The sequence below is a fragment of the Chrysochloris asiatica genome, unplaced genomic scaffold (assembly GCF_000296735.1).
Source record: "Chrysochloris asiatica unplaced genomic scaffold, ChrAsi1.0 scaffold00146, whole genome shotgun sequence".
NCBI classification, from domain to species: Eukaryota; Metazoa; Chordata; class Mammalia; order Afrosoricida; family Chrysochloridae; genus Chrysochloris; species Chrysochloris asiatica.
In genome coordinates this window covers 7,691,795-7,705,149 of record NW_006408664.1, presented here as the reverse complement: position 1 = coordinate 7,705,149, position 13,355 = coordinate 7,691,795, and the positions used below count along the sequence as shown (strand labels likewise).

General features: G+C 38.1%; 1 protein-coding gene across 1 annotated transcript in view; it reads right to left on the bottom strand.

The window, feature by feature from the left end:
* KIAA1009 (KIAA1009 ortholog) overlaps nucleotides 1-11,852 on the bottom strand; it is a 73,556-nt gene extending 61,704 nt beyond the window's left edge. Inside the window, exons 1-4 of the mRNA XM_006870668.1 lie at nucleotides 11,796-11,852; nucleotides 4,756-4,864; nucleotides 2,310-2,456; nucleotides 1,615-1,798 (exon numbers count right to left, since the gene is read on the bottom strand). Coding sequence (XP_006870730.1) covers nucleotides 1,615-1,798; nucleotides 2,310-2,456; nucleotides 4,756-4,864; nucleotides 11,796-11,852 — 497 coding nt within the window. The remainder of the gene's footprint in view (nucleotides 1-1,614; nucleotides 1,799-2,309; nucleotides 2,457-4,755; nucleotides 4,865-11,795) is intronic.
* Between the last annotated feature and the right edge of the window lie 1,503 nt (nucleotides 11,853-13,355).

Below are 13,355 nucleotides of genomic sequence, written 5' to 3'. Positions count from 1 at the left end.
TAAGAAATTCAACAAAGAGACAAAGGAACTCACGTAAATTTTAATTTTCTTTGATACATTAGTCTCTCTATTGCTTTGTCCCAAACCAAGGAATCAGTTATACCTTTCTCAGTCTACCAACCCTGACTTTGGGTCCTGGTGACACAGTGGTTAAAGTACTCAGCTGCTAACAAAAGGTTGGCGGTTTGAATCCATCAGCCATTCTGTTGGAAAAAGGAGTGACAATCTATCTCTGTAAAGACTTACAGCCTTGGAAACCCTATGGGGCAGTGCTACTCAGTCTAGCTGAATCACTCTGAGTCAGAATCGACTCAACAGCAATGGGTTTCATTTTGCTGCTTGTCATACCCTGGTATTAGTGAGATCATTACCCAACCAAGATACTACATAAGTAACACAGCAGTCACAATAAATACTAAATATTGCATACTCAGTGCTATGCTGTACTTGGACAAGTCTGATAAGAGTTGTGCAAAAAAGTAGTAAGATTATGGCCAATAAACCTGTGCATTCTTAATCTGTGTTGACACTACTGGAAGAGGTAATTCACCACAGGACCCTGAGTGTCCTTGCGTATTCTCATTGGGTAACCCAAGAATTCGAGTGCCTGACTGCTTTTTCCTGGGCCTTTTCTCAAGATGGTGTATTCAGTGAATAACCTTCAAGGATGAGGTAATGTTTCTGCCTATTTAGATAAAAGCAGTAGATTCCCCAAGTTCAGTGTTCCTCTCCTGTAACATCATCCACTGTATACTCAGACATCTATCAGGGACCCTTTATATTACCTCTGTGGGGTTAGGAACATGGGGAATCAGTACAAATGACCATGACACTCTGGTACTGCTTTTGCTGTCAGAAATACTGCTCTTTGTCTTTGACCAAGGAATCTCATGTCTCCTGTCAGCATCCATAAAAGAGGCAGATAAACTGGTTAGCTCCTAAGTAAGGGCAAAACATTAAGTTATGATCCTCCTTGCCTCTAGGTTAATTATACTTTTATGTTCTCAAAAGCCTAAATTAAATTATAACTTGATTTCCATTTACTACAGAAAAAATTAAATGGATAACTGAGGAAAGTAAAGGTCTCAGTCTTGAAATGTCTATGGTCTACTATATTAGAAAGGACTAGTTTAGTGAACTGGTAGAATTTCTAGGATAAATGAGGTTTCCTGTAATCATAAGGGTCAATCATTCTCAAAGGCAAGATGAAAACCAAACCTGATTTTGTTCCTTGGATGTCCCTTCCCTTACTATTTGTCTTTATTTATACCTCTCTGGGCTCGCTTCTTTAGTTGTGGAAAATGACTTAATAAATTCCTGTCCTATTAAGGTCTAGCTGACAATGTGCTATTATTCCTAATAGTATTATTTCAGGCATGAGATATCAGATATCTGGAAGCACAGTGGGCTATCAAATACAAATCAACATATCCCATTAATACATAGGAAAAACCTTGATTAAATAATAAACAGAGAACAGAGTTAAAAGTAAGATTTAATGTTTGCCTGTGTTAATGTTTATCCATTAAGTCCATGTATATACCAGCTTTCAAAATATGGAAAAACACAAAAATCATTTAATTTTAATAATTAGTTTATGTTATATTTACATACCTAAGTAGAGCTTTAAAATGTGTGGAGTCATTAGAATCTAATTCTCTATTTAATCTTGAATAATCAATAGAGGATGTTAAACCTTTCTCAAGTCTGGCAAAAAATTGCTCTTTCTCTTCTTGTTCTTCTAAGGTGTCCAATCCCAATCCAAGAATACTATGATTGAGCTCAGAAACTACTAACTCTAGGTAGAAAGCACAAATATATGCCATTAACATATGGAACATTGATAAAATTCATTTTCATCACACATATATTGACACTTTGTAGTTAATAAAACATCTTTTTTTTAAAAAAATGGATACTTTCCTCTTACCTACCAAATACATACTTATATTCATAATCAATCTGTAAGTCTTCTCTATAGACCTAATTTTAAACCTTTAAGGAAGATATTGGAGTCCTGGTCTGGTACTACGGGCTAAAGCACTGGACTGCAAAGACAGTTTGAACTGCAAGGTCAGCAGTTCAAGCTCACCAGCCGTTCCTCGGAAAACCCTATACAGGGTTGCTAAGAGTTGGAACCAACTCGATGGCACTTAACAACAACAACAACAACAACAACAAAGGAAGACGTTAAATCTGCCTTCATGCTTTAGCAGAGGAGGTTCCAGAGAATAAAGAGTTAACTTTTTAAAAATCTTGAATGTAACCATAGTAATTAACAACCTATCAACTAATGTCACATTTCTTACCATTTGTTTCTAAGCTGTCAATACTTAAGATAGAAGTTCCGCTGCTCTTCAGAAGTTCTATCTTTTCAGCAGACTCCTCTTCTTTTTCCGCAATAGGCTCAAAAGTCTTCTTTGTTTTTAAATACCTTACATTTGTTCCCAGTAGTCCTAGGAATCAGATTTAACAGATATTTACATTCAGAAAGTTATTCTAACCATGCTGTACAGTAAGCACTGGGCTGTTAACCACCGGAAGGTGGATGGGTCAACTCCCCAGCCACTCCTCAGAAACCCTGTACAGGGTCACTATGAATCGGAACTGACTCAATGGGACTTAACAACAACATGCTCACATAGTAACAGTACTTTTGTGTAAAGCAGCTACAAAATAAAGCTCTCTAGTCAATAAAAATCATCCATATTTAAAATCTACAAAAGAAAAACGATTATTTATTACAGTTAGTAGTTGTTAAGAGTCCTGATGTGCCATTGTAGGATAAGCACTGAACTACTAACCTAAACAGGATCACTATGAGTCAGAACTGACTTGACTGCACTTAACAACAAGGTTGTTGTTGAACACGGTTGAGTTGGTTCCGACTCACAGCATTCCTGTATAGGGTTTCTGAGGCTGCAAGTCTTTACAGGAGTAAAAATCCTCATCATTCTCCTGCAGAGTGGCTGGTGGGTTTGAACTGCTGACTTTGTGGTTACTAGTCCAGTGCTTATCCTACTGTCAAAAGTGATTCTTTGAGTACAGTGTATCTTACTAAATAGAATATTGTAAAAGTAGCATAATGAACTAGACTTCATTTGAAGCATAGTTACTTGTTACAGTATTATACAGTATAAGGACTCCTGGCATGGCACAGTAGGATCAACACTGGACTGTAACCACAAAGTCGGCAGTTCACACCCACCAGTTGTTCCTCAGAAACTCTATACAAGGCTGTTACGATTTGGAACTGATGCAACAGCACTTAATAACAACACCACCTCCAGCTGATACTGGCAAGCCCTACACAGTTGGAACCAATTAGACGGCACTTAACAGCAACAGTAACACCACATTAAAGAACAGGCTTTGCCTTATTCTTCTTGTTTCTTACTTAAAGCATTTTTGTTACCTAATTTGTATTACTACTGGAAATGTATTGTGATTGGTCTGAAAAGTATAGCAAAATACATGGAAAGTAGGAACAATTTAGGTCAATAATTCATTGACATTGATTCAATTCTGACTTCTAGTGACCATATATAGGATTTCCGAGACTGGAAATCTTTACCAGAGAGCTGGCAGCTTTGAACTGTTGACCTGAGATTAGCAGCCCAATGCTTATTCCAGAGCACCACCAGGGTTCCTTAAAAGATGGTAGAAAAATTTTTTTACTGGTGTCAATATCATTTCAAGAAAACAGAAGCAAAACTTAAAAGGTTTTCCCGAGTGATTTTTTTCTAAAGCCCTGAGCACACTGGCTGAGCAGAGGAGTGATCCTCACTCCAGCATGTGTGGGTACTATCAGGGGAGCAGAGGATTGTTAACACAATCTTTCCTTTCAGACTAATACTGTAAATATTTCAAAAATGTTTCATGACTGACTAGTTATTACGTGATATTATACAAGTACTGTCAATGTTTATTTCTTAAGTAATCTTTCTGTTTTAAGAAGACAGCCCTCCTCTTTAAGAGATACACTTTGTCATGCTGAAGGGGTATGCTATTGGAGCTTTGCTTCACTATAATCGAATGAAGGTGATGAGAGGGAAAGGGATACAGATGAAATATGATTGGCCATGAAGCAGTAATTATAATAGCTATGCAGTGGGCCTATTGGGGGGGGGGGGTGTTCTTTCTATTCTGAATATGTTTGAAGCTGTCATATCAAAGTCTACAGATTTGTTGAATTCTGCCCTAAGCAATGACAGTAATATATTGTAAAAATATGGGGGCTTCAAAAAGTTCATGGAATTTTCATTACCTTTTCATTCAATTTTTCCACAAATTTTATGAAGTCACCTTGTATTTTATTAAATCACATTTATATCTGTTGTTGTAAAGTGCCATTCAGTCAGTCTCTAGGGTTTCCAAGAAGCTGGTGGGTTTGAACTGCCAACTTTGGGTTCAAACCAACATTGTTGTCCAGCGTTTTATCCTGTTGCACCACGCAACTCCTATGTCTATATGGTAATATATAAATATATTTGCATTATTCAGCACCTTAATTTTAATAAATATGTATATCTCAGTGAAAAATAACCAAATAATGCAAGAACAGATTCTCAACTGGCTAATATACATAATAAAGTGAAATCACATGGAACCAATTCAAACCTTCAAGAATCCATAGTATGAGGTATCTTTTTTTTTAAGATTTTTATTGAGCAGAAACAGAATGCAGAATTAAAGGTCTTTACTGACCCCTTGTGGTCAAAAAATTGGAAACAAAAAAAGATGAGCAATATTTACCACCATCTTCAAAATCATCTTCAATTCTCCACCACGGCACTGTATCTTTTTCTTCTTTCTTGGTACGGCTGGGTGTTTTGTTTGAATTTTCAAAAGAATCATCTGAAAGCTAAATCAAATATAAGTTGTTGAATTTTAAAATACATTTAAAATTGTTGTTGTTAAGTTACACTGAGTGGGTTCCAACTCATACTGGTCCTGTTTGGGTTTTCTCAGAGTGGCTGGTGGGTTTGAACCACTGATTTTGTGATTCAAACTGACCTTGCAGTCCAGCGCATTATTCTGCAGTGTCATTTTCTAATTTAAAATTAGAAAACTCCAAATTTATAAGTAAAAATGTTTCTACTAGTACTGAGTTCAGCTATCACATACATACATAATCTTCTCAATTTATACAATGTATACATCAACATTTGTAAATATATATAAGACTAATATAACTTAAATATCAAACATATAGCTCTGAATATCTATTTCATAGCCATAATTAGGTAGACTACCCAGGGAAGTCTGGTAGTGTAGTGGTTACGAATCGGGCTGTGAATCTCAGGGTCAGCAGTTCGCAACAACCAGCTGTTACGCGGGAGAAAGAGGAGGCTTTCTGCTCCCGTAAAGATTTACAGCTAAGGAAACCCTGTACAGGGTTGCTATGGGTTGGAACCGACTCCACGGCATATAACAACAACAACAATATAACTTAAATATCAAACACATAGCTCTGAATAGCTATTTCATAGCCATAATTAGGTAGGCTACCCAGGGAAGTCTGGTAGTGTAGTGGTTATGAATCGGGTTGCGAACCGCAAGGTCAGCAGTTCGAAACTACCAGATGTTCTGCGGGAGAAAGATGAGGCTTTCTGCTCCCGTAAATATTTATAGGGTCGGAAACTCTTTACGGGGTAGCTATGACTTGGAACCGACTCCACGGCACATAACCACCACCACCTAGGGAGAGTAAGAGTCAACAACAGAAACAAAATTTGATCAAGCAAGAAGTTGAGACAAGGACAAAAAGCAGGTAAAAATCCCATCTTATAGACATTTTGTAGGGTCGGGGGATAAATGATCAAAATTACAGGGAGTAGAGAGGATGACAATGCTTACCAGTGGAATCAGCATTTTATTACAAACATATAAAATCAACACTATTTTAAGAAACTCATAAGTTCTTATGTGTGTGAGTAAGCAGCTGACTTAATGTGTACTTATATATACAACATTATTTAAACCAATTCTCTGTCAGAGTCTCTTCTACTCTTCAGATCCAAATTTTACTACTTATTTTAAGTTCCTGGTGAGGTGCTGTGGGTTAACGCGCTGGACTGCACGGTGGCTTTACACTGCGAGGTTGGTGGCTCAAGCTGCTCCTCGGAAAGACTCTAATGGCACTTAACAACAACAAGCATGCCAATCTACTTATCTATTATCAGCCAGTAACTTGATTTCCCTCTTCACAAAGGCATTCAGTTAAACACCAACTGCTTTCCACTCATTCTATGACTAAATTTAAGACACTTCTTTCATTCCTTTTTCAGAAGGGAGAATTCTTGATTTCTCTCTAGGAAGAATTTTCAGAAAGGTCACTTCTCACCTCTCTAGGTACTTATTTTCTTGGTTACCCCATTTCAATTCTGTACCTTAACAATGAGATGTTATTCGGTTACCAAAGAAACAAAGAACTGTTACATACTGTTACATCAAGGATGAATCTTGAAAACATTAAACTAATTGAAAGAAGTCAGTCACAAAAGGTCATATAGTGTATATGACTGGTTTCTATGAAATACTCAGAACGAAGAAATCTTTAAAAACACAAAGGAGACTAGTGGTAAGAGGCCAGAAACAGGAAGGGGGTTGCTAATTGCTATGATGAAAACATTCTAAAATTGGTTGTGGTGAGGGTTATAAAACTCTATGGCTATGCAGCAAACCAGTTGTATAATTTAAATGGGTAAATTTTATGATATGTGAATTGTATTTCAAAAACAGCTATATAAAAACTCTGGTTACACTACTCTCCTTAAACACATGTTTTGGTTCCTTACTATATGGACTCAACTTAAGTTCCACACTCTCATGCATTAGTCCCAAGAGACTATGTTGACTTACAACCAACCATGCAGACAAGTTAGCCAATACAAAACTTTATACAATAGCACACTCGGCAGGGAGTCCTCGTGTACTGTAGGGTAAGCGCTGGACCACGAGGTCAATTTAAACTGCAGGGTTGGTGATTCAAGCTCACCAGCTGCTCCTTGGAAACCGTATTCAGGGTCTCCAGGAGTCGGAGCTGACTCAACAGTACTTTACAACAATAGCTGTCAAATTTCTTCATCCCTGAACACTACTGTACATATATCCAGGACTATTCTCCCAAAGGACTGACTTACATTAATTAGTAATACATGTATGTTATAATGGAAGCATGGTGGTGCCATACCATAAGCACTGGACTGCAAACCACAGGTCAACAGTTTAAGCTCACCAACAGCTTTGTGGTGGAAAGATGAGGCTTTCTGTTCCCACAAAGATTTAAAGCTTCAGAAACCCTACACAGTGTCGTTATGAGTTGGAACCGACTCAACAGCACTTAACATGTTATAATATAAACTCTGAACAAACGATGTATCAAAGTGGCTAAGTTAGCATAATTCTAAAATTACTTTTTAAAAATAAAACCCTGTTTTATTCAAATCTCTAATATGAGTATGAATGAGAATCAGTGTGTGTTTGTGAGCTGAAAGGATGCCAGTGGGTGACAGAAGGGAAAAATCTTGCCAAAAGGCCTACTATAGCTATATAACTTTTACAAGGAAAACACATTATACAAATTTAATTTTCAAAATGTTCCCACATTTGACTTTTAAAAGATCAGTTATTCAAATGGAAAGTGAGACTGATGTCCTGACCACCTAGTAGGCCCTAGATGCTTGTTTAATTCTTATAACAATTCTACAATATACACCTTATTTTTTCTGTTAGAGATAATAAAACTGAGGTTGTTTTCACTAGAACAAACTCCTGTTATGAGCAGGAATATCAGTGGACTATTTTTAAATGTCTTCTCAGCATTCCTGGTGTGGTGTTATAAGATAAGCACTGGACTGTGAACGATGGGGTCAGCAGTTTCAAATTTACCAGCTGCTCTTTAGAAACCCTGTACAGATCAACTCCACACCACTTAACAACATCAGTTCTCTGCAAAGTCCCTCCATTTATGTAAATACATAGGCTACGGTGTAACCCTCTGACTTTTCATTCAGCAAATAATTATTGTCTACTAGATACTACAGATAATAGCGATGAACATACACCCTTCACCTTATTAATTATATATTCTCGTAAGGGAGGCAGAAAATAGAACCCCATGAGAAAAATAATGTATGGTATTAGGTATTATTTAAAGAAATAAAGACATGGTAAACTAAAAAGATGATTTCTAAATTCAGGTAGGATATATTCAATGTCATATTTTGGCTTCTGTGGACTTATTTTCATTTTCTTCAGCTTCAGTTTGAATATGCATATGAGCAATTGATGGGCTGTTCCACAGTCTGCCCTGACCTTGTTTTGGTTGATGATATGGAGCTTTTAATATTAAACACTAAAGACCCAAGACCAGAAGAGTTGTGGGATGACATCAAGAACATCACACACAAAGAAAGCAAAAGTCATTGAGAAGACTAGAAAGAAGGAAAAGATCCAAATAGATGTCAGAAGAGATTGAAACTTGCTTTCCAGTGTAGAGATGCTAAAGCAAATGGAGGAATGAGGAGGTACAAGAGCTGAACAGAAAATTTCAAAGGTTACTTGGAGAAGACAGAGTCAAATATTACAAGGAAATGTGCAAAGATCTGGAGTCAGAAAACCAAAAGGGGAGAACACGCTCAACATTTCTCAAGCTGGGGGAACTGAAGAAAAAATTCAAGCTTTGACTTTTGTTATTGAAGGATTCTCTGGGCAAATTATTGAATGATGCAGAAAGCACCAAAAGAAGATGGAAGGAATATAGACAGTCACTGTAACAAAAGGCAATGGTCGATGTTCAACCATTTCAAGATGTAGCATAGCACTTTCAATATCCTTAATGATACTGAAGAACTTGGGAATGAACAAAGAACTAGTAATTGATGGAATAAAAATTGAAATCTTTCAAGAAAGTGAGGCAGCACTGGAGGCACCCACTCATCTATGCCAAGAAGTCTGGAAGACAGCTATCTGGCCAACTGATGGGAAGAGATCGTATTTGTGCCCATTCCAAAGAGAAGTGACTCAAAGGAATGTGGAAATCATTGGACAGTATCTTTGATATCCCATGCGAGTAAAGTTTTACTAAAGGTAATACAGAAATGGCTGCAAGGATACATTGACAGAGAACTTCCAAAGGTTCAAGCCAGATTCAGAAGAGGACGTGGAATGAGGGTTATCACTGCTGATGTCTGATGGATCTTGGCTGAAAGCAGAGAATATCAGAAAGATGTTTGCCTGTGCTTTATTGACTACTCAAAGGCTTTTGATTGTGTGGATCATGACAAGCTATGGACAACACTGAATATTCCAGAACACTTAACTGTGCTCATGAGGAATCTGTACCTGGACCAGGAGGCACTTGTTCAAACAGAACATGGGAACACTGACTGTTTTAAAATTAAGAAAGGTGTGCCACTAGGTTGAATCCTTTCACTATATTTATTCAACCAATATGCTGAGTAAATAATCTGAGAAGCTGGATTATATGAAGAAAAATGTGGCATCAGGATTGGAGGATGACTTACTAGTAACCAGCAATATGTAGATGATATAATCTTGCTTGCTGAAAGTGAAGAGGACTTAAAATATTTACTGATGATGATCAAAGACCACAGCCTTTGGTATGGATTGCACCTCAATGTAAAGAAAACAAAAATCCTCACCACTGGACCAATAAACAACATTCATATCAATGGAGAAAAGATAACAAATTGTCAAGGACTTCGTTCTTCTTAGATAAACCATAAACACTCATGGAAGCAGCAGTCAAGAAATCAAATGATGTATTGCATTAGGCAATCTGCTGCACAAGACCTTTTTAAAGTGTTGAAGAGCAAAGATGTCAGCTTGAGGACTAAGGTGCACCTAACCCAAGTCATGACATTTTCAATAACCTCATATGCATGTGAAAGCTGGACAGCAAACAAGGAGGACGTAGAAGAATTGATGCTTTTGAGTTACGGTGTTGGAGGAGAATATTGAAAGTGTCACAGGCTGCCAAAAGAACAAACAGTTCTGTGTTGGAAGAAGTGCAGCCAGAGTGTTCCTTGGAGCCAAAGATGGCCAAACTTTGTCTCTCATACTTCGGACATATTGTCAGGAGGGACAAGTTGCTGGAGAAGATCATGTTTGATAAGGTGGAGGGTCAGAGAAAAAGAGGAAGAGCCCCAGTGAGATGGATTGGCAAAGTGGCAGCATCAATGGGCTCTAGCGTGGCAACAATTGTGAGGTTGGCTCAGGCAGGACTGGGCAGTGTTTCATTGTGATGTGCATAAGGTTGCTATGAGTCGATACTGGCTCTATGGCAACACAACAAACTAAATAGTGGCTTGGTGGTTATTTTTTTGGATAATCAAGAAAAATTCTCTCAGAAGTGGTACATTTAAGATAAGAACTTTACCAGTCAGGTTAAGAATAAGGGGAAACCATTGTTGACAGAAAGTACAGATAATGCAAATTACCTAATAGGAAGTGAGGTTGGCATGTATGGGGAAGAAAAAAGGCTACTCTAGCATATAGGTAAAGTGGATGGGGGCTGCGGGGAGAGTGATATACATTCTACGAGGTTGTTGATAAATGCTGATAAAAACTAATAAATCAGTTCTAACTCATAGCAACTTTTATATAACAGAACAAAACACTTCTTAGTCCTGTGCCATCCTATGTTTAAACCCATTGTTGCAGCCGATGTGTCAATCCATCTTATTGAAGGTCTTCCTCTTTTTAACTGACCCAAGCATGATGTCCTTTTCCAGCGACTGGACCCTCCTGGTAACATGTCCACAGTACATGAGCTTATTAAGACTCATCATCCTGACTTCTAAGGACCATTCCAGTTGTATGTCTTCCTAGACAGATTTGTTTGTTCTTCTGGCAGTCCATAGCACTTTCAATATCCTCTATCAACATACAATTCAAATGCATTAATTTTTCTCTGGTTTTCCTTATTTGTTGTTTAGCTTTCACATGCATTTGAGGCGATTAAAATACCATGGCTAGGGTCAGTGGCAGGTTAGTTCTCAGATAAGACATGTTTGCTCTTAATACTTTAGAGAGGTCTTAAGGTTTGTAGCAGAGTTGCCCAATGCAATACATCTTTGAAATGAAGTATCGGTGACAGAGCTTCTAGCATTACAGCAACATGCAAGACATCACAGTATGACAGACAAGTGGTGGGTCAATAAATGAGACATGAGCAAAATCATGCAAGGCTTCCTAAGTCAAGGTTGTTGTTGTTATGTGCCGTGGAGTCAGTTCCAACTCATAGAGACCCTATACAGGGTTTCTGAGGCTGTAAATCTATATGGGAGCAGAAAGCCTCATCTTTTTCCCGCAACAGCTGGTAGTTTCGAACTGCTGACCTCGGGGTTAGCAGCCTGATTCATAACCACTATTCTACCAGACCGCCTTAAGTCAGGGTAAAGAGTCTAAATTTTAATCCACATGTGATGGGATACCATCCTTACTTTTAAGGTGTATTCATATTTATACTTAATTATTGAAAGGATTTTATGCTGGGAACTGACTGGATCTGATCAATTTGGCTGCAGTGAGGTAACAGGAATGCTGAGACATCAGTTGGAAACTATTGCAGCAGTCCAGGTGAGATAGTAGCGGCCTAAAGGAGGATGGTGGCAGTGGATAGGGAGAAAACTGGAGGACGACCAGCTATATCATCATCACAAAAGTGCTGATGAATTCACTGTATCTTAGAGTTAGAAGCGGTAACTAAAGATGGAGTTATCTTATAAGACATATTTACAATACAGCTTTTGAAAGCATAAACTTACCTCTTTCATAAACTGTTCAAACTCTTCATCTAGTTCTTCTTTAGAATAGTGAGCCATAATAAACAATTTCTACTTTTCAAAGTATTTGCAAATTGGAAACACTAGATGACAAGAAATATACACATCATTTGAAGTTATCCATATCACTTCATGAAAACAACTAGAATTAAACTTTACACATTTCTCTTATGACTTATCATATATACAGTTATCAGTAAGCTGAACAAGAGATGCAGAATTAAGGAAACTCATTTCAAAAAGCAGCTTTCACAATGCTTTGTACTCAAGGTCTAGAATTACATTTTCATCTGTCAACAGCCAGTTATTATATATGGATTCTACAGTGCTTCCTAAATATGTATTAGTTTGTGCATGGGTGCGTGGGTAGGGGGGTTTAGATGTAGTTTGAGGGGGTGGATACTTATTTTCCTTCAAACAATCAGGTCCTAACAAAGAATCTTTGCAAAAGTACAAAATAGAAATCCAACAGAAGTTTTATCTTTTTTTGCAAAGCACAGAACAATTTTTTATTACCTTACTGTTCAGTTAGTTTATCAATCCAAAAAGATATAAGGCTGTTTTCAAATAAGGGATGTTTCCAAATACAGATATGGAATTTATTAAGACGACTCAGAATCTATTTAAAATAAAGTTAATGGAAGATGCAAATCAGCAAAGATTACGTTTCTTCAGGAGGAGGGGAAAAACAGGGAAAACTAATCCACTGAACATATAAATTGAAATCCAGAAATTTGCAATGCAAAGTTCTTTCCATCTGCTTAAAGAACACAGCTTCAGATCTGCTCAGGTTTCTGGATTCTCACTCCTTGAAGGAGATCAAACCCGGATTTCTTTTGCAGAGGTAGAGAATGCGGGGACCCAAATTACATCTTGCTTAACCTGTCGAATAAGACTTCCTTCCCCTCACAAGTATTGCGGATAAAATTCACGTTGCGTTAAGGTCAGAGGTGGATCTCATCGAAAGGGTCAATCCGGCAGTTTTGCGGTTCCGGGAAGCGCGGGTTTCGAAGTTGGCGGGAAGACAAAGACTCATTTGTAGTGGTGTCTGGGAGGAAGAGGTAAGTGACCCAGGAAACTAAAGCCTGGAGGACTGGGTATAAAGCCGGATCTGGGTGATAGAGATCCCAGAAGGAAGCAAGCGTCTACGCCTCACTTACCTCATGCCTCTGAATTCGACGCTTTTCCGGAAAGTCTATAGGTTCCCAGTAGTTGTCAGGGTAACAGACTTAAGCCACTGGGCTCAGGAGTCACATGACTCGAGTTGGTCACGTGGCGCATGGGCCCAGCGGAGCAGCCTTTGTTTTCTTACAGGTCAGTCCCTCCACGAGCGAGTATTGAAACAACTACGATTCAGCAAGGCAACCTGGTGGATGGAAACCTTTGCTGCGGCACAAATACGTTTTCTGAGTTTCTCTGCATTTCTTGGAACAATGTATGCAGCAAACAGGTTACCGATGAACCAGGAGAAAAGCATGATGGATATTGTAGGCTGAACTTTGGCTCTCTGGGAAATGTAGTTTAGTCCCTCTATTGTTTTTG